The sequence below is a fragment of the Balaenoptera borealis genome (assembly GCF_965194805.1).
Source record: "Balaenoptera borealis genome assembly, chromosome: 4".
NCBI lineage: Eukaryota > Metazoa > Chordata > Mammalia > Artiodactyla > Balaenopteridae > Balaenoptera > Balaenoptera borealis.
In genome coordinates this window covers 74,297,190-74,323,068 of record NC_138861.1, presented here as the reverse complement: position 1 = coordinate 74,323,068, position 25,879 = coordinate 74,297,190, and the positions used below count along the sequence as shown (strand labels likewise).

At 41.2% G+C, this 25,879-nt stretch overlaps 1 protein-coding gene and 1 long non-coding RNA gene across 2 annotated transcripts in view; one reads left to right on the top strand and one right to left on the bottom strand.

Annotated features, from left to right (window-relative positions):
* SPMAP2L (sperm microtubule associated protein 2 like) overlaps positions 1–6,137 on the top strand; it is a 67,637-nt gene extending 61,500 nt beyond the window's left edge. Inside the window, exon 9 of the mRNA XM_082390356.1 lies at positions 309–6,137. Within this exon, the coding sequence (XP_082246482.1) occupies positions 309–423 (115 nt within the window). The 3' untranslated portion in view covers positions 424–6,137. The remainder of the gene's footprint in view (positions 1–308) is intronic.
* The window catches only part of LOC309627954, a 467,251-nt gene that overhangs the window by 432,983 nt on the left and 8,389 nt on the right, over positions 1–25,879 (bottom strand). Inside the window, exon 2 of the long non-coding RNA XR_014244051.1 lies at positions 6,126–25,876. This is a non-coding gene — a long non-coding RNA (uncharacterized lncRNA). The remainder of the gene's footprint in view (positions 1–6,125; positions 25,877–25,879) is intronic.

Sequence of the window (25,879 nt, the reverse complement as noted above, 5' to 3'; positions counted from 1 at the left end):
ATTGTCTGGCTTGTTTTAACATCGTCAGGTTATTGAGAAATTTCCAGAATTTACTTTCTATGGAAAGAGGAAAGGCTTTGGAATCTGACACATATACAAATCTAGACTTGACCACAGGTCATTCTTACAACTTCCCTGAGCCTTCATTTCCTTATATGTATAGTGGAGGTCATGACACCTGTTTTATGTGATGCTTAAGAAAATCAAAATGAGATAATATAGTGCCTAACACATAGTGGATGCCTGAGAAATGTTAGTTCCCTTTTCTGTTCATCTTATTTTAGGTCAAATCCTTTTTTCCATTTCAGGACTCCTGTGCATATTGTATATTATGATCCGGAAGTCTTTAAAGTCAAGCCAGCTGCTTTGAAAGCACAGTGTTCTCCGAGGATCCATGAGTTGGCACAACCTCTTACGCGTTAAACACGGAAAGCCACATCAGTCAAACTCATTATGTTTCTAGAAGACATATTAGATGACTTAGTTCCCTTGTCTGGTACTGTCAGTTTATAGCCCCCACTCCCTCAAAACACACGAGACCTTTAGGGAACACCACTGCTGCTGTTACCTGTAATCATGTCTTTAGCAGGTTTGGGGACTCCGGCATGCAATAAAAGAGAAAATGATAGCCTGCCTTATTATCCTTACTATCTCCTCACGTGCACCTTGGCTGTCTCGTTGCTCTGACTGACCTGAAGATACATTCTTCCTTATATTTGCCGGTTTTGCTTTTCTTCTTCCAGTGAGATCTGTGTTCCCCAGTAGCTGATCTCACCTCAGTGCCTTCTCTAATAAATCCTGAGAACTGAAATCATTCCTTGTGTTACTTTTCCATAACACTGAAATGGTGAAGCCTTTGTGGCTAAGTCAAAATGCTTTATATAATCTGTAGATGAAATTGAGGGAACAGGTTACCTTAAATGATCACATCTCCACCAACTTCTGTTCCTTCACTCATGCTCAGTGTCATTTATCATGAATGACAGAAGAAGCTAAACATCTGGTAAGCATTATAATGCTTTGTCGAATTGCATCTGCCCAGAGTTTTTATTTCATTTGCTTTATTCTCTCCATGGATTAGTATTTTACAAAGTAAACTAACTTTTATGGCCTATCTAGATTTACATGAAAATGAACTTGTTTGAAAACCAGTTTTACAGATGAATGAGTTCTATCTCTAAGGCCTTTATGTTAAAGAGATAACTAGTGTCGGAGAGGCAATACCATACAATAGTTTTGGTTGGTTTTTGTTTTAGTATTTTTTTTTTTTTTAGGTAGAAAAAAAGCTAGGTGTATTGATTAAAATGAAGCTAAATTCTTTTCCTAGCTCTAATGAAAATAAACAAGTCTAGAGCTATTGAATTTGAATCCAACAGAGAGGAAGAGAGACAGTCACTTTTCATGGTCAGTGTTCTCTGAGATAGGCCCGTGGTAGATTTGTCCATCCTTGGATTGCACAGCAAGTGTATTTTTTGTACTATTGGAATAAATCACCTAAATTGCCCCAAATTGAACCTAGTATGTAAATTGATTACTGCAGGACAAAAAGTCCAACTGGAATTTGTCTGGGTCTAGAATAAATCATGAAATTTATAAAACCCAAGTACATTTCTGAGATACCTTCAACGTTTGTATGTTTCAGAACATGATGAAATGTATCCATTAAAGAGTACTCTGAAGAGATGGACTTCCAGCAAGGTGGCATGCGAACTCCAGTGACCACACTCTCCAGTGAATGTTATTATTTTTTTAAATTAAAGCTTCTGGAAATGGCCCTTAGGACAAACAACAAATGAAGAAACATCTATTCAGGGATATCTATGAAAATTCAGTAAGAAAGGTGAGAGTCTGTGATATTCAAACTACATGTAAGCAGATTGTTTCTTGCCATGAATTACGATTCTGTTTTTAAATTCCTAAATTATATTCACCTTTTGCCTGTTTCCTCCCTTTGACTTGGATACAAGGATCTTAGAGCCTAATGAATGTAATGTTCAAACATGGTGAGCCCCTCAGCCAGTAAAATTCCTAGCATCATGACTAGTCATAGCGGGAAACTAAGCAATAACAGCTGCCACCATCATCACCTCCTCCACCACCACCCCAGGAGACTGACAGCTCATCTGTGCCCCTCTTCTGCTTGGTTTCCGGTAATTTAATCTGAATTTATTTTTACTTGTTCCATGGAGTGTATATGTGTGTGCATGTTCATAAGCATGTGTGTCTGTATTTGTCTTTATTACATGTTTGCGTGTAAATTGAAAACTTCCTAAATCCTTTAAAGAAGTGGTTAAATTAAAATTAAATAATCTCGTTGAGGAATACTACAGAGGCCTGTGATTAACTACCAAAAGTTATAATAACTTTGCTAAGAAGCTCAAATGTCTTCTCACCCCTTTTAGCTGTCGAGTGTAATAGCTGCAAATGTCCACCTTTCTGCAGCTTTTATTCCCAGACTACTGTATGAACTGTCTCTGTTAAGCCTTGGAGTGATTTTCAGCTCCCTGTTAGGAGAAAGGTGGAGAATGTTATTATTAGATTTGTGAAATTTAGGTAAGTTAAGATTGTTCATTTTGGAATATGGCATCAATGAGACTATTCATGGTCTGCCTAAACTATCAAAGGACATTTTTCAAAGCCACTAGTTCAGGAAGGCCTGAAATTTCTCAGGACAAAGGATGAACATTAAAACTGTTTTATTCTGCCTTACCTGATAATATTCCCTTCTTCCCTCCTCTGGTTCTCGAAAACAAACAAAATGAAAGCTTAATTCAAAGTTCCCACTAGATAAGTTTAATTAAACAGCATTTTGTTATACTTGTCTATCATTGCACCCCTAACTCAAGCATCTGAATAATTATTTTCTATTTTCATAACTCAAGTATAGACTAACTTCACATTGAATTAATAATTAAAGCAAAGCTCATTAAAATGCTGATATAAAATATGTTTTGATTTCTTGAACAGTAGGAAAAATTAAATATATTCATCTAAATACTCAAAAGAGAAGGTAGTAGTAAAATTTGTATGAAGAAAGTCAACTGACCTTAAAGTGCCAAAATGAATACCTCTATTTAATAAATAACAGCATCTTTTACAGGGAGGTAAAAAGGAAAGCATTCCATTGTTAATGGGTGTTGTATTTTACTAAACTTAGTGTACTAGTGAGTAATAATTGACCACTATTACTGTGGTAGTTATAATTGAAAAGTAAGGGGCTTCCCTGGTGGCTCAGTGGTTAAGAATCCACCTGCCAATGCAGGGGACACGGGTTCGAGCCCTGGTCCGGGAAGATCCCACATGCTGTGGAGCAGCTAAGCCTGTGCGCCACAACCACTGAGCCCGCGCTTTAGAGCCCACGAGCCACAACTACTGAAGCCCATGTGCCACAACTACTGAAACCCACATGCCTAGAGCCCGTGTTCTGTGACAAGAGAAGCCACCACAATGAGAAGCCCACGCACCCCAACGAAGAGTAGTCCCTGCTCGCCAAAACCAGAGAAAAGCCTGCGCGCAACAATGAAGACCCAACACAGCCAAAAATAAAATAAATAAAATCTATTAAAAAAAAAGAAAAGTAATATCAAAGAAATACCTCACATTTAAGTAATAATTTTAACTTCTTTAATTCCCAAATATTATTAGTTTTACCTTCAATTATACTATAAGAAGAGATAGAGAAGACATTCTACTTTGTTTAGATTTCTTACTGAAAAACAGAACTAGAAGTTATGTACCTTTATTTAACTATAAAAGTACTAAACTATGAATCATCCAGGTGTTGTTTTATAATGATTTAACCATGGAGTTAATGCTTTTCTTGAACAATCAATGAAATGTTCGGTACTCTGGATTTTTATCTGAAGGACTGAAACTAAACATGTTGAACAGTCTCTCCAGATTGTTTTAAAAATTAGTAGCAATTCTAAATAGCTTCTTTTGGAACTAGGAGGAAGAATTTTATATAACTATATAGATTATATAATTATATAATTTAAAATATATATATATATTTTTACCTCAACCACTTTTTTTTTTTTTTGAGGTGAAATTGGTATATGACACCATATGGTGGATTTGAACTTGAGTTTTGGAATCAGACCTGGGTTTGTATCCCACCTGGATCATTTACCAGGTATGTGATTTTGAAAAAATTCCCTAACTCCCTGTGCCTCAGTTTCTTTATGTATAAAGTGAGTTCCTGTGGCATTATTGTAAAGAGTAAATAAGAACATTATGTAATAAAGTATGAATTGGAAAAAATTGTTTAAAATTTAGCTCCTTTTGCCTTCTAAGGGGGGAGTGGCATAATTCATATCACTAGGAAAAGAAATATCTTTATGGCTTGATTCATACATTAAATGAATGTTTGTTTGATGTCTTTGCTTTGCCAGGCACTGTGCTAGGCACTAAAGCTATCATAGTAAAGCCAAACATATATGGGCTCTGCTCTCATAGGCTATTTAGCCAATTGGGAGACATGGATGTTATTCAGACATTCACAAATAAATGTAAAATACAGCAATAGCAAGTGCTATGAAGGAGAGGTTATAGTGCTATAAAATGACAGAATAGAGAACTTTGACTCCCTTGGGAAGGTGAGGGAAGGATTCTTTAATGAAAGGACATTTGGGCTGGAATCTAAAAATTAAGTAGGGTTAACTAACAAAGAAAGGACAGGAAATCAGTCCAGGTAGTGGGAAATGTGGTTAGTGGATATTTGTTGATTTGGGGGCGACCCTGCACCCATTCCTCTTCCTTCTGGTAAGAACTCCCAATTTTCTTTTGGGGATTTCTCTTCATCGATAAAGGTTTATTGAGACTTTTATTCCAGGTACCCTGGCCAAGGGATGGGCATGTGACCTGAGCCAGCTCATTGAACTGTCCTCTGGGGCTTTGGATCATGGGCAGAGTGGTGCAGAGGCAGGGGTAGTTGGAGGCAGTCGTTCCCAGTAGTGGTGCCCTGATGAGACTTCACTTTTCTCCTCCTACTTTTGTACCTGGAGCTGCCCTGGCCCCCACCGCGGCCCTCCCCTGTTCATCTGACTCAGGAGCTGTGCACAGCCTTGCAGTAAATCCCCTGTGGCAGATGGGTAGAGGTGTTGGGGACTGAAAGGCCAGCGTGGCTCAGATGGGAAGAAAAAAGGGGTTGTGTGATCAGTGAGGAGGCAGAGGATGGAAGCCAGACTGTACAGGGCCCTGGAGGCCACCTTGAAGATTTTAGTCTTCCAGTGGGAGCTGTTGAAATAATTTAAGCATGAGGATAATGTAACCATGGTTGCCTTTTGAAAACATTACTTCTACAAATAAATTGGGGAGGGGGCAGTGGAGGTAGGTAGACCAAGTTAGGAGGCTACTTAGTAGATCAGATGAAAGATGAAAATAGTTTGGTGGTACCATGGTGGAGATGCAAGGAAGAGACAGGCCTTGAGAGATATTTGAGGAGGTGTATTTTCACAGGATTTGGTGATGGATTGGATGTGGGATTGGGGAGAGAAAAGCATTCAAGATAATTCCTCGATTTCTAACTTATGAAACAAGATAGTTAGTGAGGGTCTGAATATACAAGTGGACAATGGCCAGGCCATATATGACAGTAGAACTCTGACTCACTACCTCTGCAGCAACCAGGTCAGGAATCCAAACCACAGCCTCTGCAGCAATCAGCCCAGAATGGTCAGGATCTGGCCAGTGGTCCCAATTGATACCTATTTGTTGCCCCCACTTTCATCTCAGGACCAAGTAGAGAAAGCCAAATATACTCCCTAAGCCAATCGCCTAGGATGCCCTGTTTCTAGTTAGGCGGTCTCCACCTTCCCCATGCCAACAGGGTCTAACAGAGCATTCCCAAAGCCTCTGTCCCCTGCCCCCCTCCCCCCCCCCCCACTATAAAGCTGTCCCACTCCTCTGCCTTTGAGTCTCTGCCACCTGCAAGTGATGGTGGCTGACTCCCTGGCCATAGCAGGCTCTGAATAAATAGCCTGGGTGTGTTCTCATTTGACTGATCTTTTCCACAACAGTGAGCCCTTCACCGATGTAGGGAACACCGGGAGATGACCAGAAGAAAAGAGTGGAGAAGCATGAGTTCAGTTCTGGACACTTAGATTAGAGGACACCTTTGAGACATCTAAAAGGAGATGGCAACTGCAGGGCTGTATTATGACTTTCAGGGACCCTAGGCACTTTTGCTTTTCTGGGTCCTTTCTTCCTTAAAATAATATTAAAAATTATATTTTATGACTGCATTAGTATAAAGATGAACATATAAATATTATATATTAAGACTTTTTTAAATTAAAAGTTCATCTTTTTTTCTCGTATAAAAAGAACTAAAACATTTTTGTAAGCTCCAGAAAATGTTATGGTCTGTAGGCAATGGGCCCACTGTGCCCAATGGGGCAGTCGGCCAGGTTCAGGTATGCAGTCCTTACGTGGGTCTGTGTTGTAGCGTCGAGACCTGAGATCTGCTGCAGGTGTACATGTGCAAGTCATCTCAGTTAGCTGTGGTTGGAGCTACGGGGTAAGAGGGAGGACCAGGAGAGGGGGAATCCTGACTTGATATTTGCTGATATTCGAGAATTGCTGTTAATTATATTCAGAAGGGTATTGGTATGGTGGTTATGCTTTTAAAAGCAGTTCTTTTAGAGATGCAAGCTGAGACAATTGTGGATAAAGTGATATCTAGAGTTTGCTTTGCAATAATCCCAACAGGGGAGTGGATGAGGGTATAGATGAAACGACTCTTGGTTGTGAGTTGGTGATTGTTGAAACTAAGTGATGGAATCCTAGGGTTCATTGTCTAGACTATTCATTCGATAGTTTCTCTTCTGTTAGATATGTTTGAAGTTTTACATAATAAAGTGCAAGCTAGGAGGGGAGCTAGGATGGACAGTTACAGGTCTCAGCAGAGGCTTGAGGGGCCTGAGCAACTCAAAACTCCCCCAATGCCGCACACCAATTAGGTCTGCTTCACTCCCAAACATTTGGTGTTAGGGCTGTTTAAGGGGAGAAATCAAGGCAGTGTGTCTGTATTCCATGGCTGGGAATAGTGTGGGGAAGAACTAGCACATACAAGATGGTGAGGTAGTTTATAATTTGGTGGAAATAGGATCGTGGATTTACAACCCACTAGAAATAAGGTAAAACAAGATAAACTGGTGCTCCCACCCCAAATCCTGGGGAATGGGAGGGACTCAGGACTTTCACCACACTTTTGGTGGGGGAGGGATTTTGAGTCAACTCTAATTAAATTTTCAATGGTCAGGATACCTCTGTCAACCTCTAGATTGCAAGTGCTTGACACACAAGATGTGAACAAGTGGGAACAGAGAAGGTGTTAAAGACTTGTTTGTTAACCTGGATTTGGTTGAAGGAAGAAAAATTGGAGCATAAATATTACAAGGCTTCCTGCAGTCTAGGAGAGAGGGGGTGAAGGCAATTCCGTTTCTGGTTCAAGGTGGTTGGTCTGGAATGAGGCCTTACCAAGTATTAGCTGTGCAACCTTTTACAAATTACTTAACTTCTCAATGAAAAAGGGCTAATAGTGTTTGCTGTCGAGATTTGGAAGTTTCCAATAAATTATACCCATCCTTTCCCTGCCTGAGTTCAGAAACAATTGAGAAACCCAGGCAGATGAAGTTCAAAACAACTCATTTACAGTTGGTAAAGCTGTTTGGAGAAGGTGACTTTGGTGGACCAATTGGATTTCTAATATCCCCCTCCTCCTGAACTGAACTGAGCCTCTGGCTCAACTCACCAGGCACACCTGCCCCCGGAGCAGGCTGAACACACTCTGCTTATGGCTCTAAGATCTCAAGGAGGAAGAAATGCACTCCTTCTCCTAGATTCGCCAGCGGAGGAGTCACTGCTCCCACGGGAAGGAGGAAATAGGGGTGGGTGAGGGCAAAAACCAGGAAGTTCTTCTCTGGGGAATTCTCCCTCTCCACATGGAAATGGGAGCACCGGGAGATAAATGTTCATCTCTAACACCTACCTCACTGGGTTCTTGTGAAGTATTGTACTTAGCACAGTATCCAGTACATGGTAAGTAGGTTTTGTTCTGTTAGTCATTAGTATTAGTGGATATTAAGATGCTTCTCCCATCTTTTTGGATAATGGAGTTTACTTCCTCTGGTGGTACCCATTGTAGTCCCAGTGAAAACACAATCCTCCTATCAAGAAGTGGAGTCCACTTCCCCATGCCTTGAGTCTGGGGTGCCTGTGACTTGCTTAGACCAACAGAAGGTGGCAGAAGTGACATTGTATGACTTCCAAGTCCAGGCCCCAAGCAGCCTTGCCTTCTTGGAACGCTGCTCCAGAGCTGCATGGAAAGAAACCCAGCCTCCTTGAGAGACCTCATAGCAAGACAAGTCCAGACCTCCCCTCTGAGCCCGGCGGCCAGCTCGCCCTCTGCTGAATGCATCCGTGTGAGTGAGCCAGCAGGACCAGCAGAAGGACTGCCCAGCCAACCCACAGAAAGGTCAGGAAAGAAAATGATTGTTTTAAGCTCCTGTGTTGGGTTGGTTTGTTATTCAGCAGGATGGAACTGAAACAGTGAATAAGCTGGTGGACCAAGAGACTGAAGCCGTGGGTGGTAGGGCGGGCAGCAAGGGGTTTGGACTGCAGCCAGCTGATTTTCATAGGTTTGTGAGCAACTACTTGGTTAGGGTCTGCTAAAGGAGCAGGCACACACTTCTCCCTCAATTAGCTGTTTTAAGTGCCTTTATCAACTTGTGTGAACTAACCTACAGCAGACCTGAACTTAAGTGACCCCTGATTGGCCAGTAAGAAACTGCATGAATTGAGGCAGAGGAGTGGGCTGGTCATTAACAAAGCCGAGCCTCCCACCTTACCTAACTCTCCCCTCCTCCTTCAGAGGGCTTTGCTTCCTGAGGACCTATCTGAGGAGGTCCTGGCCTATGACCACCCTTAGAGACATAGCACAGGCAGTAAGGAGAGGGAGGCATGCATTCTTTCACAGTTTGTGTTGGTTTTTCTTCTCAGTCTGGGAGGTGCTGCCAGGTGGGAAAACTTCCCCACCCGTAGCAGCATGCATCTGCCTGCCTGCCTGCTCTCTGTTGCCAGGGCGTGGTCTGTTGAGACTTCCAGGATGTTGGGCATCCTAAGCTGGATTGCAAGACAGGGCAGGCAGAAGGCTGGAGACAGAGAAAGGGGGCTGGGGGAGCAGGGGAGCAGAAAGAAGCAGCTGGTCCTCAGTGTGAAGTGGGGAGCAAATTCACCCCGGGATACCAGGGATATGATGGCAGTGGGCGGGCAGCTGCTCTGTGAACAGGGAGAGGGTGATTGAGGCTTGGGCAGGTGGACATCAGAGGAAAGCAGTAACAGACCCCAGGTAACACACCACGTTTTCTGTAATGATCTAAGCAGGCAGGAGTGCCCTGGGGCTTGGATAGTTTAAAAGCACCACATTCCTGGCTTCAGCAAAGCTTAAAGCATGGCCTAGGTCAGGGAGCCATTTTAAGTTCTGGCTTCTCTGGGATTTTTAAGTGACCCATGATTGTCTAGCAAGAAGCTGCATGAATTGAGGCGGAGGAGTGCATTGCTCACTGACAGAGCCGAGCCTCCCACCTTACCTAACTTCCCCCTCCTCCTCCCAGAGGGTTTTGCAACTAAGGACCTATCTGAGGAGGTCCTGGCCTATGACCACCCTTGACAGCAGAGACATAGCACAGGCAGTAAGGAGAGGGAGCCTGAAGGCACACGTTCTTTCACAGTTTGTGTTGATTTTTCTTGGTTGATCGCTGGTAGAGAAAGAATAAGTGACTGTATTATATGATTTCATATAATACAGGGAGGCAGTGTAGATATGGCTGGGAATGTGCTTTCTGGAATCAGAATGGCAGGATTTGAACCCTGGACCCACCACTTACTAGCTCTGTGTCTTTGGATAAATTAACTAACTCCTCTGGGCCTCAATTTCCTCACTTGCAAAATGGAGCTAAGAATAGTGCTGTCAAATGCTGCTCCCCAAAGCACCACCAAAGAGCTTGTGGACAAAGCAAAGCTGAGTTTATAACTCACTGAGATAAGGGAGATCCCTACCTCAACAGAGTTTTAGCAGCATCTAGTAAAGAGAGGGCAGTGGTGGGGTATTTATAGGTTTGGGGCTTGTTTAGGATTGAGCAAGGGCTTGACAGACACAGCAGTGTGACGGTTTCCAAAGGAGTCTTTGAGAATTGATGAGACCAGTGGAGTACTTTCATGACAATAACAAAAGTTGTGTGTAACTTCATCTTCCTGGGCAAGAGTTTCTAAAAACCTATTACTGAAGGCAGTGGGTAAAAGTCATGCTAATAATGTAGACAGTGATCTGTGTAGGCACAGATGGTTTAGGTTCAAGTTCTCCCAATTTACCTCCAGCATTGCTGTGAGGATTAAATGAGACAATGGATGAAGTGCTCTAAGTATAGTCATAGCACTTGATAAATATTCAGTGATTATTGCCATTAGTAGCATCATTTTCCAGTCCAGCCCCCATTTCTCCTGCCAGTTTGCTAGTGCATAAAATTCCACCTCCAGAATTGTTTTCTCATAACCTAAGGCTTTATCCCTTTTTAAAATGCAAACACGGGCAGAATGGGTGCCTCACTAAACCTAATCAGGCATTTACACCTCAGCATGGAGGAGTTTATAAAATCCTAAACAGGAAGACTGGAAGCTTAGAATATAAGCTTTACTAACCCCTTAGGAGAAATGGCCCCATACATCCTTAAGCTGTTCTTGAGGAGCCTTGCACATGCCCAATTACATTCAAGACTAAGGACAGTAACACTAGGTCCAGAACATCTGAATTTCCCCCTTTCAATCTGGTGTCAGGCTGCTCCAATCTAGTAAGATACTCTTACCTCCTTGGCATCTGTGCTTGCCCAGGGTTCTCCAGAGAAACAGAACCAGTAGGGGATTTTCTTCTTTCCTCCCTCCCTCCCTTCCTCCCTTCCTTCCTTCCTTCCTTCCTTCCTTCCTTCCTTCCTTCCTTCCTTCCTTCCTTCCTTCCTTCCTTCCTCTCTCACTTTTTGTCTCTCTTTCTTTTCTTTCATCCTATCTATCTATCTAAATGGGGTTTATTATGAGGAATCGGCTCACAAGATTATGGAGGCTGAGAAAGACCCATGATCTGCCGTCTGCAAGCTGGAGACCCAGCAAAGCCAGTGGTGTAATTCATTTGGAGTCTGAAGGCCTGAGACCCAGGGGAGCTGATGATATAAATCCCAGTCTGGGGGCTTGACATGATGAGATGAGATGTCCGAGCTCTAGCAATGAGGTAAGAAAAAAAGAAGGAAATTCCACCTGTGTCTGCTTTTTGTTCTATTCAGGTCCCCAGTGGATTGGGTGAAGCACATCCACATGGAGGAGGGCCATCTACTGAGTCCACCAATTCAAATGGTTAATCTCATCTGAAAACATCCTCACAGACACACCCAGAAATAATGTTTAGTCTGGACACCCCATGGCCAGTCAAGTTGATATATAAAACTAACCATCACCCAGTCATAGAGAGGAGGTGGGGATTTGCAGGTGGAAGAGGGATGCGTCATTATCTCTAGAGAAGGAATAAGGTATGTTTTTGAAATCACACACTACCAGTGAAGCTCCTTAGGTTAGGGAGTTAGTAAGCTGTCTCACTTTACCCAGAGTGCCTACACTCAGTCATCTCTTCTGCAGGTTTCCACATCGTGCCAACAGGCTCTAGACCTGGGGAGCTTAGCCCTGGCTATACCTTAGAGTTAACAGGGCAGCTTAAGAAAATACCTAAACCAGGTCTGCCCATGCAAACCCTGACCATCCAACACTCAAGCAACTGAACCAGAATGTTAAGGTGAGGCCCAGGCACTGCTCTTTTTCAAAAGTTGCCCAGGTGATGCTGATACACAGCTTGAAGAAGCACTGCTCGAGATCAGTGCTATTCAAACTTTAGCGGCACAAGAGTCACTCAGAGGACTTGTTCAAACACAGATTTTGGGGTTTCACCCCCCCAGAGATTCTGATTCAGTAGGTCTGGGTTAGGGCTTGAAAATCAGTACTTCTAAGATGCTCCCAGGTGATGTTGATGCTATGTATTAGTTTTCGGAAGGCTGCCATAACAAAGGACCACAGGCTGGGTGGCTTAAACGACAGAAATTTATTTTCTCACAATTCTGGTGTCTAGAAGTCCAAGATCAAGGTTTCAGCAAGGTTGGTTTCTTCTGGGTGTGTGGACCCCACCACTTTGAGTAGCAAGGCTCTAGATTCCACAGATCAAAGAAACAGTATGGGTTCACCAGTTAAGAGTCATTTATAAGAAATATGATCCCTAATGGAATGGCTTCTTTTATATATTCCTTTGATATTAATGAGATCTCTGAATTCTCTTTGCCCTTCCCTCTAGAGTGAAGTGAGCAAAGGGTAGAGAGGTAGACAGAGAGGTCTGAGGTCAGAGACATAGCCAGGAACCAGGACTTTGTAGACTATTATGAGGTCTTTTCACAGAAGAAGGAGATGAGGGTTCTCCATATTGTGACCTTCTGCTGAATATTCCAAGCTGCGGGAGATCTTCATATATTAAGATCTTCCTTTATCATCCTTCGTCAGCCAACTGAGATGTTCCACGGCAAGGTATCTGTATTTTCCTTTGCCCATTTCCCAGTTTTAGTTTAAAATAGGTTAACATTTTAAAAAATTTGTTTTATTGTGGTAAGAATACTTAACATGAGATCTACCCTCTTAACAAATTTTATATGTACAATACCTCATTGTTGACTACAGGTACAATGTTGTACACCAGGTCTCCAGAGCTTATTCATCTTGTTGGACTGAAAATTTATGTGTGTTGGTTAGCAACTCCCCATTTCCCTCTCCCCCTAACACCTAACACCAACGGTCTGCTCTTTAATTCCATGAATTTGCCTGTTTTAGATACCCCATATAAGTGGAATTATGCAGAATTTTCTTTCTGTAACTGGCTTATTTCACCTAGCATAATGTCCTCAAGGTTCCTCCATGTTATTGCATATTGCAGGATTTCCTTTTTTTTTTAAAGGCTGAAGAGTATTCCATTGTATGAATATACTACATTTTCTTTATCCATTTATCTGTTGATGGACATTTAAGTTCTTTCCATATGTTGGCTATATGACAGGCAACAAAAACAAAAATAAACAAGTGGAACGACCTCAACCTCAAATGCCTCTGCACAATACAGGAAACAATCAGCTGAGTGAAAAGGCAATCTAGAGAATGAATGGGAGAAAATATTTGTAAGCCATGTATCTGAAAAGGGGTTAATCTGATAAGGGGTTAATCTCTAAAATATGTAAAAAAAAACTCCTACAACTCCATTGTAAAAAAAAAAAAAAAAAGCTAGTCTACATAGGTTTGATACACATGGAGTGGCTCTTGTAGAATAAAATCATAGGCAGCACTAGCACGCACTGAAGAGTCACAGCGAAGGCCGGCTGGCTGGGATTCTGCAGCATCTACATTTACCTAAATGAATGTAAGAAGTTAGCTGAAAAACTGCTGTTTCAAAGCCTCTCCCTGGGCCTTTCTGCAGCAGCGAGTTGTAAGTCCTGCATGGGAAATGGCAGACCACAGCTACAGCCTGCCTGCAATTTACGCAAAGTAACTTCTCAAGGAAAATCAAGTCATAGCCTGAGAATCAGACTGATTCTTGCACAGCCAGGATGAAACCTCTTTAAATTAGTTGCTGTTGTCCAGCTCCTTGGAAGTTTTTCATGTTGAAAAAAAGAAAATACTTGGATGTTAACTAGACCTATTGTGATCATTTTGCAATGTATACAAATATCAAATAATTATGTGTGCCCCTAAAACTAATACAGTGTGTGTCAACTACACCTCAATTTTCTAAAAAAGAAAAAAAAAAACAGCTTATATTCCACACACACAAATTTTTTTTTTGATGAACAGATAAAATGAGTTGCAGCTTTAAGGGAACAAAATAAACTTCTCGTGTTTTTAAGGCACATGGCTTTCAGCAGGGCAGGCTAGGGGGTGCATTTAGCTGTGGAAATGCATTGTAAGCAAATTGGACTTTTGTGAATCTAAAATGTTAGAGAGGAAAAACTTTTCCTCTACTCTGTTACGTTTAGTGTCTGTGGGCCTGTGAGTTAAACTGACACGAGAGATTTACAGGAGAAAAAGGTTTATTTGTATGTATATGAAAACCAACAAAAGCAGTAGTCTGGCTCTTTAAATAGTTAAATTTAGAGGTTTATAGACTAACTTAGTAGGGACAAGGGAGGGAGGAAAAAGGTGTTATGGGAAGACAAATAGGTTTCTTTAGGAAAGACAAATGGATTTTTAGGAGAACAAATGGGAGATAAGGAAGTTGGTGATGGGCTTCCCTGGTGGCGCAGTGGTTAAGAATCCACCTGCCAATGCAAGGCACGTGGGTTCGAGCCGTGGTCCGGAAGATCCCTCATGCTGCGGAGCAACTAAGCCCGTGTGCCACAACTACTGAAGCCCACACACTGAAGCCCACGCACCTAGAGCCGGTGCTCCGCAGCAAGAGAAGTCCCCGCAGTGAGAAGCCCGCGCACCGCAACAAAGAGCAGCACCCTCTCGCCGCAACTAGAGAAAGCCCGCACGCAGCAACGAAGACCCAACGCAGCCATAAAACTACCCCAGACAGCGGATTTATGGCAGCCTCATTTCCCAGACGTTGCTGCTTTTAGTCAGATAAGGGAAGCTCTGAGAAGGCTTCTTTCCACATCTGTTGAATCTCAAATGTCTTCAGCTTAAAATAATCTTCATATCAGCTCTAGGTCCCCACAATAGTGGTATGAGACAGAAATACTGTCTTGCTGCATAAGGAAGTGACTTGTAAGCTGTTCTCTATTGCTGCCTAGCACCTGGCAGTGCCCCTTTAGCTGGCAAGCTGTAATCCTCTTCATCCTCCGTGTCAGGAGAGCTATGGTTATTTGAAGACATCTGAAATTCTCTTTGAAATTTAGCATTTATTACATTGCTATTCTCACATATGCTGTTACTATAATTTGAAAGATTTTATAAATCCTATAAAAATATCATTCAAGTTATGATATTGCTAAAATCAGGGCTTGAAAAACACAACCATAAATCAAAAAGTTCAGAATAAAAGTTAGATAAAATGGTATGAATAAGGCCAATCAACCAAATTAATACTACGCTATTAATTTAAGAGATAGCCCTATAGGAAAAATTTTAAATAGTGCTTAAAAATTAAAAGCAACATTAAAGTAAAAATGTGCTCCAATAGTTATAGATTTTTGTACTCTACAAATGCATTCCTCATACTCTTTATTCCTTTGGTAAAATGAGCTTGATTTATGAGAGATCTCCCAAAACTTGTTCCTTGAGTAAAATATGACCTCTGTATAAGAGGGTGGACAAAAGCTAAGACATCATTTAGTTCATGAGTAAAGAATCAAATTGCAATTCAATGGCAGTTGTTTATGTAGAAGAGCTAGAAGTTGAACAAACATCTCAAAACTGTAGGGCAATTAATTCTGCAAACTCATGGCAACTATAAAGTAATTCATCCTTAAAATTATGACAAGATCAGAGATGATAAGTATGTGAACTCTGCTTGAGTTCACATAGAAATAGATTTATGAAATAGTTCACATAGAAATAGTTCACATAGAAATAGATCTATGAAATAATGTTGATTGAAAACAATTATTGATAGAATTCAAAATAGTACAGTTATTTTAGCTATGGACAAAATACAAGCTTGTCTACTGATAAAGATGGGGACTTAATTTAAACCTATGTAAATAGTACTTATATTCATTGGGTCCTCATTTTCTCCAGAGTTGTTTATGTTAATGATAAAAGCAAACTGGAGTGGTCACCAGCTTTGGGAGGGGAAGGGAGAAGGATAAATTGATGGAGCACAGGGGATTTTTAGGGGAATGAAACCATTCTGCATGATATTGTAAGGGTGGATGTAAATGTAACGATAAATCATTATACATTTATCAAATCCATAGACTATACAACACAAGGAGTGAACCCTAATTTAAACAATGGACTTTAGTTAATAATGTATCAGTATTGGCTCATCAATTATAACCATTGTACCACACTAATACAAGAAATTAGTAGCAGGAGAAATTGGCGGGTGGGGAGTAGGGGTGAGGAAGTATATGGGAACTCTGTACTTTCCATTCAATTTGTCTGAAAATGTAAAACTGCCCCCCAATTAATAAGGTCTATTAATTAAAGAAAACTAAATTGGTGGACAAAGAGATTGCTGATTCTTGGGAAAATCTTGAATCATCCAACACAAATCAGGCTAAAACATGCTTTCAGTTCTTTATTTACTTTGCTTAAAGGTGCATTGTTTATTTTGCAAGGGCGTAAGGATTAAGAACAAAATGAGAGCAATAGAATGTCTTGCATCCGTTGCCAAAATAAGCTTTCCCATTTGGTTGACTATCATGAACCTTAAATCAATCTACTCAGAGGAATAAATTTCACCCTTTATAGAAAAGTTCCAAATCTTCTTCAATTTATTTAGGAAGTAAACTCTGTATCTTAGAAATTCTCACTACAGGATTCACCACATCAACAAACATATATGCTTTATTGTTAGTATCTTGTTGATCAGCAATCACACATTTAACTTCATCAGAACACACAGCTTTTGCTCAGGTGGTGAACGAGGTCTGTAAGCCCCTCTCTGCAGTGGAAGCTCTGTAATCCTAGAGAATTCAAACTCGTTCTCACAATCAGACCCCAGTCTCCTCCAGCCCTGGAGCCACTTGCATCCTTCCTCCTCTGGCCACTCACCACCTTCTCTGCCTTGAATCATGGGTGTAAACTCAGGTCTATGAAAAAAACATGTCTTTATTCTCTCCAACTCAGCTTGCTTTCCAACCTCAAGCTTTATTCTGCCTAGCTGGTGGAAAAACAGCCTCCCGTCTTTCTGGGGTTCCAGGAGCCTCTGAGTGCCAAGATGTTGAGTGGTGGGGTGGGGAAGATCCTCTGGGCCATGGTCCATGCAGGTTAGTGCCTAGACATGTCATCCCTCTTCACATGTTCCCTGCAGGTCCTCCCGCTTTCTGCTGCTTTCCTTCGTGACTGGCACGTGGGAGTCTTTGGCAGGGCTGCCTTTGATCCTATCTGCCTCGACAACCATTTTCTCTCTGGGATTGTTTCCCTTAGGAGTGACTAGTAGTGACTGTGTTGCAAAGCCAGGCACAGATCTTTTCTGCTCCTGGAATCCATGACCTCTCATTTTTCCCTCTAGACTCCCACCTGTTAAAAACACTTTCCAGTGTGGGGATGACACGGGTTCTCTTTCTTTAATCTTCTCCATAACACCCCACCCCTAGGATTCCCTAAGGGCTTAAGTTTTTGGAACAAGAAGCAAAAATACTTTCAAACTATATGTTTTCTCCCTTGTACATCCCTTCCTTAAGGCAATGAGGCCAGAGCCTGCTGGGATGGAAGGAAGGGAAAGGAGCCCTACAGAGAAAAAGGAAGAAACCCATATTTCACAGTATTATTCGGCCATGTATTTTATTTGTATGGAGGCCTTATCTCCCTTAGTATATTTTAGACTGTCTGATAGCATGAGTTGTTTTCTCATGTCCTCCCTAGCATTTGTGGAGTGAAAAGGTGTGCCCTTGACAATCTCTGGTGGTTCTTCCTTTAGCCTTGAACAGCTTTGAGGACAGCTCTGGAGCGCTCCTGTGGGGTCGTGATGGTCACATCCCCGCTGCTACATCGTAAGACTTCCCTTCCTAGTCGTTGCCAGCTATTACATTTTTGGCCACCTTTGGAGACATTGGATACCTCTGAACACAGTTCACCAGAATAGGTGAAATTTTAAAACTGTTTTTCATCAAATAGAAAAGCTTTGGTACAAATCATTAAGAGGATGGTGAATGTTATAACCATATTACTATGGCAGGGGGAGGGAAGGGGTAGAAACCTGAATACATTGAGTCTCCTACCCCAAAATGCCACAGTGCTTCTCCAGAATCCTCACATCAGATACTCCTCTAGGCTGAGGCACCGAAGGCCTGTCTTAAAACGTAAACGTGCTCTTTGGTGATGCTCTTAGATGACCTTGGTTACTCACTGAAGAGCAAACCCTGAATGAATGAGACACAGGACAGGTAAGTTTTGATGAAAGATGGTGGGAGGGGGAAAGGAGAAGGCCACAGCCTCCCATGGGAGACTGGGGTGAGAAATGGAATATGAAAGGGTCTCAGAAACCAACCCAAAGGTTTGTAATTTTGTCCAAGATGGGTAGGCCCTGCATCTGTGGTAAGGGGGTGTGTGAGCCCATCAACTTTCTTTTTTGTGAGTTGTCCCATGAGTGCTTTATTCATTCTCCCCTCAACTCCGCAGGGAGCCTGCAGCTGTGGTATTTAGCTCCCCCGGGTTTCCAGTGTGTGGGCTGGAGTCCCAGGGCCCTGGGTGGCTCACCACTGGGAGGGCACCACGCTGTTGGAGAACGGGGAATAAGCTCTTCTTTGCTCCAAACACTTCTCCTCGCCTGCTTCCACTGCCCATGGCTGATGGCGTTCTCCACGCCCCCCGCCCCTCACAGCCCTGAACCTTGTCAAGGCCATTAACTTTTTTTCAGCTATATCAATTTAAGAATTTTTTATTGAGATGTAATTGACAGCTAACATTATATTAGTTTCAGGTGTGCAACATAATGACTCGCTATTTGTATGAAACGCTGAGGCTGGGTGCTGAGCAGCCGATCTAGTGAGGGTGGGTCCAGGCCTCATTCACCCCTGCACCCCAGAGCCCAGCCCTGTGTCTGCCACCTCAAGGCCACTCCCGCAATGTTTACTGTACTGAAATGAGCTGCATTTAGTCCACGTTTGTGGAATTTGGGTCTACCTCACCAAGCCTTTTAATATCCCCAAATAAGTCTCAGGCTCTGAAAAAGATAAATTGAGTTTACTAATTGACTCAGGTGATTCTAATTCTTTGGCTTTGCTTTTCTAATTGTTCTCTGTGCAACGTGCAAAGGAGTAGAAAGCGAAGGGGAAAGACCCCTTCTTATCTTCAGACCAGACTCTCATGTGCTTTTGTGGAATAAGTATTTTGTACCAGGACTGGACAACAAAGTGGGTTCCTGATGAGAGAAGATGAAAGGAATGACCGCAGTGGCCAGGATGGGGATATCAAAGGCCCTCTCTTCCCTCTGGCCAGCTGCTCAGCTCCTTGGAGCAAAACAACCCTTCTGTCTGGGATTTGTGTTAGACCTGATCCTGCTGTGGCTTTTCCCCAGACTGTGTAAGGCAAGTTCCCTGCTTATTATCCTTGTTTACACTCAGCTAAACTCATAAACAGGACCTCTTAGGTTGCTGCTATTGTTTTGAAACTTTCTGGGCTTTGAAGATGGTCTACGATTGATTTATTAATTACAGAACCTCGAATTCTTGGTTCATTAACCCTTACCGCTCCCAACTGTTGGTGCAAATGGAATAACTTAGTTGAAGTGCAGTTGAATTATCTAAACCTGCAAAAGATTTTAAATGGTTGCTGTTTGACCTTGTGGTATATGTGTGGCAAACTGTTCTCTGAACCCCATACAGGACATGTAAGAAAGGAGATTTGAAATCAAAACTGTCCTGGGAGTGAGCTGTATGGTCACTTTATGTATATTGCATATTACTTGGTTAACGAAGTCATTTGCCTAAACTTGTTTTGCTTAGACAGATATTATAACTACTTGTACTCTGTAACCTCACACCAATTTGAAGGTATGGCAAACAGTTGTGGGTAAGAGAAAGACGGGAAGAGACAAACTGGTTCAGGTGTTCTGAATGAATGTTTTGGAGATATAGGTGCTACTGATCTAAAATTAGTCATTTGTATTTTATTATATTATTTCCATTACATAGCATATATTAATATAATATATAAGTATATACATTATATTAAATTTAATGTGTTCTATTAATATATAATGCATTAATATAATATGAACATATATTTACTTTATTGATAAATATATTACTTTACATTTGATATATTAATATATAACATATAATGTATATTATATTAAATATAAATTATATATATTTAATTGGAAGTCCCTTTAGTAAATAAGACAACTTGTGCTGTGATGGCTCAGTGAATACTATTTGGTTAAGCACCTGAATTCCAGTTGCCTTACTTCATAGGCGAGAGTGCTTCACTGCCAAGCTTTAGTTTAGTTTATCATTTTTCCTCATTTTGCCTTTGCAGAAAGTCATCATATGAGTTATCTATTTCTGTGTCACAAGCTAACCTACAGCTCAGAGGCTTAAAATTGTAAGTGTTTATTATCTCAGTTTCTGTGGGCCTTGAATCTGGGTGCAGCTTAGGTGGTTGCTTTAGCTCCTTGCTGGCTGTCGACTAGAAACTTCCCTCAGTTCTTTGAGCTGTGGGCCTCCCCACAGGACAGTGCACAGCATGGCGGCAGGATCCCTCAGAGTGAGTAAGAGTGAGCAAAAGGGAGCAAACAGAAGCCTGTCTTTCTGTAACCTAATCTTGGAAGTGACACCCCATCAATTTTGTCACAGGGTCTAGCCCAGTCAAGGGGAGGGGATTCCACAAGAGCATGAATATCGGGTGTAGGGATTTGAAGCCATCTTAGGTGCTGCCTACCCCAGCTAAAGAGAGAAAAGTGACTTTTTACTTATCAAAATGAGTATCACCGAGATATGACACCAAATACACAAGTAACCAAAGAAAAACAGGTAAATTGGACTTCATCTAAAGACTTACATATCACAGGATACTATCAAGAAAGTGAAAAGACAATCCACAGAATGGGAGAAAATATTTGCAAACCACATATGGAATAAAGGTCTAATATCCAAAATACATGAAAAGCTCTTACAGCTCAACAATAAAAAGACAAATAACCCAATTTAAAATTAGGCAAAAGATTTACATAGACATTTCTCTAAAGAAGGTATACAAATGGCCAATAAGTGCATGAAAAGATGCTCAGCATCATTAGTCACTAGGAAAATGCAAATCAAAATCACAATGAGTACCACTTCATACATACTATATTTTATTTTATTTTATTTTTTAATTAATTTTTTATTGGAGTCTAGTTGATTTACAATGTTGTGTTAGTTTCTGCTGTACAGCAAAGTGAATCAGTTGTACATATATCCCCTCTTTTTTAGATTCTTCTTCCATATAGGTCATTACAGAGTACTGAGTAGAGTTCCCTGTGCTATACAGTAGGTTCTTATTAGTTACCTATTTTATATAGAGTAGTATGTATATGTCAATCCCAATCTTCCAATTTATCTCTCCCCCCTCCTTCCCCCTGGTAACCATAAGTTTGTTTTCTATATCTGTGACTCTATTTCTGTTTTGTAAATAAGTTCATTTGTACCAGTTTTTTAGATTCCACATATAAGCGATATCATATATTTGTCTTTCTCTGCCTGACTTCCTTCACTCAGTATGACAATCTCTAGGTCCATCCATGTTCTATATTTTTTTTTTAATGGAGAATAACAAATGTTGACAACAATATGGAAAAATTGGAATCCTCACACACTGAGGTATAAAATGGTGCAGCCACTGTGGAAACAGTTTGGCAGTTCCTCCAAAAGTTAAATATAGAATTACCACATGACCCAGCAGTGCCACTCCTACATATGTATACACCCACGAGACATGAAAATATACATTCACAAAAAAAACTTGTACATGAATGATCATAGCAGCATTATTCATAATAGCCAAAAAATGGAAATAATGCAAACGTCCATCAACTAATTAATGTAAAAACAAAATGCAGTATATCCATGGAATGTTACTCAGCAATAAAAAGAAATGAAGCACTGATACATGCTACAACATGAATGAACCTTGAAAACATTATGCTAACTGAAAAAAGCCTGACAGCAAAGGCCACATACTGTATGATTCCATTTATATGAAATGTCCAGAATAGGAAAATCTGTAAAGACAGAAAACAGATTAATGTTTGCCAGGGGCTTGGAGGAAGGGGGAATAGGGACTGCCTGCTAAGAGGTACAGAGTCTCTTTTTGAGGTGGGGAAATGTTCTGAAATTATACAGTGGTGCTGGTCACACAACTCTGAGAATACACTAAAATCCACTGAATTGTACACTTTAAAATTGTGAATTTTATCTCAATAAGAATTCTTTTTTAAGTTACTATGACCATTGGTAACAAATATTTACTGAATGTTTGGTAGCCTGCTAAGTACCCTGCTGCGTCTGGGTTCTAGAAACCAGGTCAGTGGTTTTCAACCTCAGTGGCACATTAAAATCACGTGGGAGCTTTTAAAATTCTTGATGCCCAGGCCACACCCCAGACCAGTTAAATCAGAATCTCTAGGGTAGAATCCCGGCCTCAGTGGTTTTTAGGGTGCCGCATGAAATTCCATCGTGCGGCCAAGTTTGAGAACCGCCAGCCTAGAGCATCATGACTCCTCAGCAAGTTGGGTTCCCTCAAGAGGTGACCACTCTCACACCCTATCTTCTTTCCATTAACAGCAATCAGCAAAGAGAGCTGCTTGTCCTCAAGGACAGATCCTCCTCCAAGTCAAGACGGCCCCTTAGTTTCTCCTAATTCACCACTATTTTCCTTTCTGTGGGTGACCCAGAATGTTCAGTAATTTAAAGAGGGAATATTTTATGCTTTGCAGTTTTTTTCTCATTTTGAATTAGGTTGCTGTGATTCAGCTGTGGGCAGAGAATCATTTGTTCCACTTTGGAACAAAAGTTGAATTCTGTCCAAATGGGTTGGCACTTTTGCCCTGAAAAACCTGGATTTTATAGTTTATGAAGTCCTGAGCAAAAAACTAAGATGAAACGAGCTAGAAATGTGAGGACTTTTACTGGGCCTATGTGCTCTCTTTTATATTTATCATCTAACTGTAATACTTTAGTTTATTTAACCGTCTTCCTGGCCTCCCAGAGCCTTAGCCTTTAGTGTCCTAAATCCTCCGTTGCCAGCAGCACAGCAAGCTGCTTCTGCGTGGTATTCATTCTATTTGGCAAACCCATGTGGTCTTGTGTCCCAAAGCACAAGTGGTCCTAGTTAAATCCACCAATCAAAGTACTAATTTTTTTTTTCGTTTGTCCCCAGAAGCTGAAGCCAATTTGTGAAAAAGATGGAAATGGGTTTAAAAAAAAAAGAAGTTAGATGATTTTAAAGAGCCATAAAGAAAGGATCAGTAACAGCTACTTTAGGCTACAGGAGGGCCAGTGAGGTTTTAGCTAGTAACCCACCCTGGTGGTAGGTGATGGGGGTAAATATAGTTGGCCCTCTGTACCCCGGGGTTCCACATCTGCAGATTCAACCAACCATGGAACAAAAGATATTTGAAAAAAAATTCCAGAAAATTCCAAAAAGCAAAACTTGAACTTGCCATGCGCAGGCAACTATTTACATAGCATTTACATTGTATTTGCAACTATCTCTATAGCATTTACATTGTATTAGGTATCATAAGTAATCTAGAGATGATTTAAAGTATACAGGAGGAAGTACACAGACTATTTGCAAATACTATGCTATTTTATATGAGGGACTTAAGCATCCAAGTATTTTGGTATCTGCAGAGGGTCCTGGAACCAATCGCCCAAGGATCCCAAGGGACAGCTGTACACAGGATCAGCTCTGACACCACTCACAGGGACACCGAGAGAAAACTCTGGAAGGGAGACTGATCAGAGACTGGCAACTGCCGAAAACTTCTGGCAAGAACACAAAAAATTGCAGAGGCCTGTGGAGTGGAGGAAACCCAGACAAGAAAGGGCAGGGAAGTAACAAGCAGGAGCGTGTGGATCTGCCCCTTGAAGGTAGTAGAAATCAGCCATCTTTCTAGAATTAAATAGCATGCACAAGTCTTAAGTATATAGCTCAGTGAATTTTTACACATATACACCTATGAAACCACCAGCCAAATCAATACCTAGAACATTTCTATCTTCCCAGAAAATTCTCTCATGCCCCCTCCAGCTCAGTAGCCTCCTCTCCTCACCCAGAAGTAGCCTCTATTCTTATTCATATCACTATAAATTAGCTTTGCCTTTTCTTGATCATCATATGAATGGAATCATATAGCATATTTTCATTTGTATATGGCTTCTCTTGCATGGCATAATGTTTCTGAGATCTACCCGTATTGTTATGTGTATCAATAGTTTGTTCTTTTATTATTGCTGCATAGTACTTCATGATATAAATATGCCGTATTGCTTATCCAGTCCTCTGTTGATGGACATTTGGCTTGTTTAAAGTTTGGGGCTATTCTGAATAAAGCGGCTATGAACATTGGGGGTACAGGCGTTCTCAGAGACATACACATTCATTTTTCTTGAGGATATATCTAGGAGTGGAATTTCTGGGTCATAGGGTAGGTATATGTTTAACTTTAGTAGATAGTGCCAAACAGTTTTTCAGAGGTGGTTGTATCATTTCACACTTTCACTAACAGTGAGAACTCCAGTGGTGGTTTTTGAGATGAAAAGAAAATCAGCAAATACCTTAACCTGGGCCAAGTTCCTGGCAGCATAAAATTTGGCATATGAATTATCCATGGTTTGCAGTTGAGTGATGAAAGAAAAACAATAAAAACAGAGGCCAGGGAGGGGCCTGTAACTGTCCCACCCCAACCAGTACCAGCAGGAAGGAAACCCTGCAGCTATTTTGGGGTAGTTTCCTAGCAGGGACATTAGCTAGTTAAAAGGGAAAGGGATTTGATAGAAAGGGAGATGCTAAAGTTGTTTCCAATTAACCTGTTGAAAAACAGTAATTAAAAAAAAAAAAAGCAGGGTAGGTAGCAATGTTCCTCATACTTTACTGGGCAGGAAAATTCTGGTTAAAAATACAGAATTTGCATTTTTAAAGAGATATCCCAGGTGATATCACTGGTGTTTCAAAAACTACTCCAAAACATTGTTTAGAGGTTCAGCAATGCTAGCACATAATGTGTGCTGGGGATAAAAGTAAGAATAGTCCCATCTCACTCTACATCATAGCACCTTACTGACACTGACCTTTTTAAACCGTTAAATGTTTTGTTGAGTATTCTTTTAAACACATAAAAATTACATTACATTACATGAAGTTTCTAAAAATCTTAAAAAAAAAAAAATTGGGGGAAAGCTTCCACCTTTCACTTTGCCCCCCTGGGGGTCTTCTTCTCAGTAATGCAAGGTTTAAAAGTGAGAGTCGGCTTCTTTCCTCCCTTCCTTGTTGCCAAGGAGGACGATCAACCTAGGTGACCCCAATCCCCTTTTAAAAGGATTTACTGTTAGTCTCAATGTAGAGCACTGAGGAGATATCAAAAATTACTGATACATCATTGCAAAGTTAAAGCTATTTTGGCACATAGTAGGTACTTGACATATGTTGAGAAAATTACATTTATTTCATTAAAAAATATATTAAGTGCCTGTTATGTGACAGGCACTATGCCAAAGCAAGGAATACCGTGGTGGAAAAGATAGAGGAGGTTTCTATTTTGAAGAGGTTTGCGTTCTAATGGGGGAATTGTATTAGTCAGGGTGGGATAACTTCTCTAACAAAAACACACAGACACCTAATTCTCAGTGGCTTAGCTCAATAAAAAATGGATTCTTCACGCGTTTCGTCTCAGTCTGATTTGGGCTGATGAGAGGATGGGTGTTCTGCCCCATGCAAGTCCGTCGGGGTCCCAGGCTCCTTCCACATTCTTTTATGTCCACAGAGCCCTCTCCGTTCAGCCAGCAGATTGGAAAGAGAGTTAGGAGACTGCACGGGTAGTTTTCATGATACGGCCAAGCCTGGAAGTAGCAGACATCACTTTACCCACATTGCATTGACCAGGCTGAGTCATGTGGCCACACCTAACTGCAGAGGAGGTTGGGAAACATAGCTG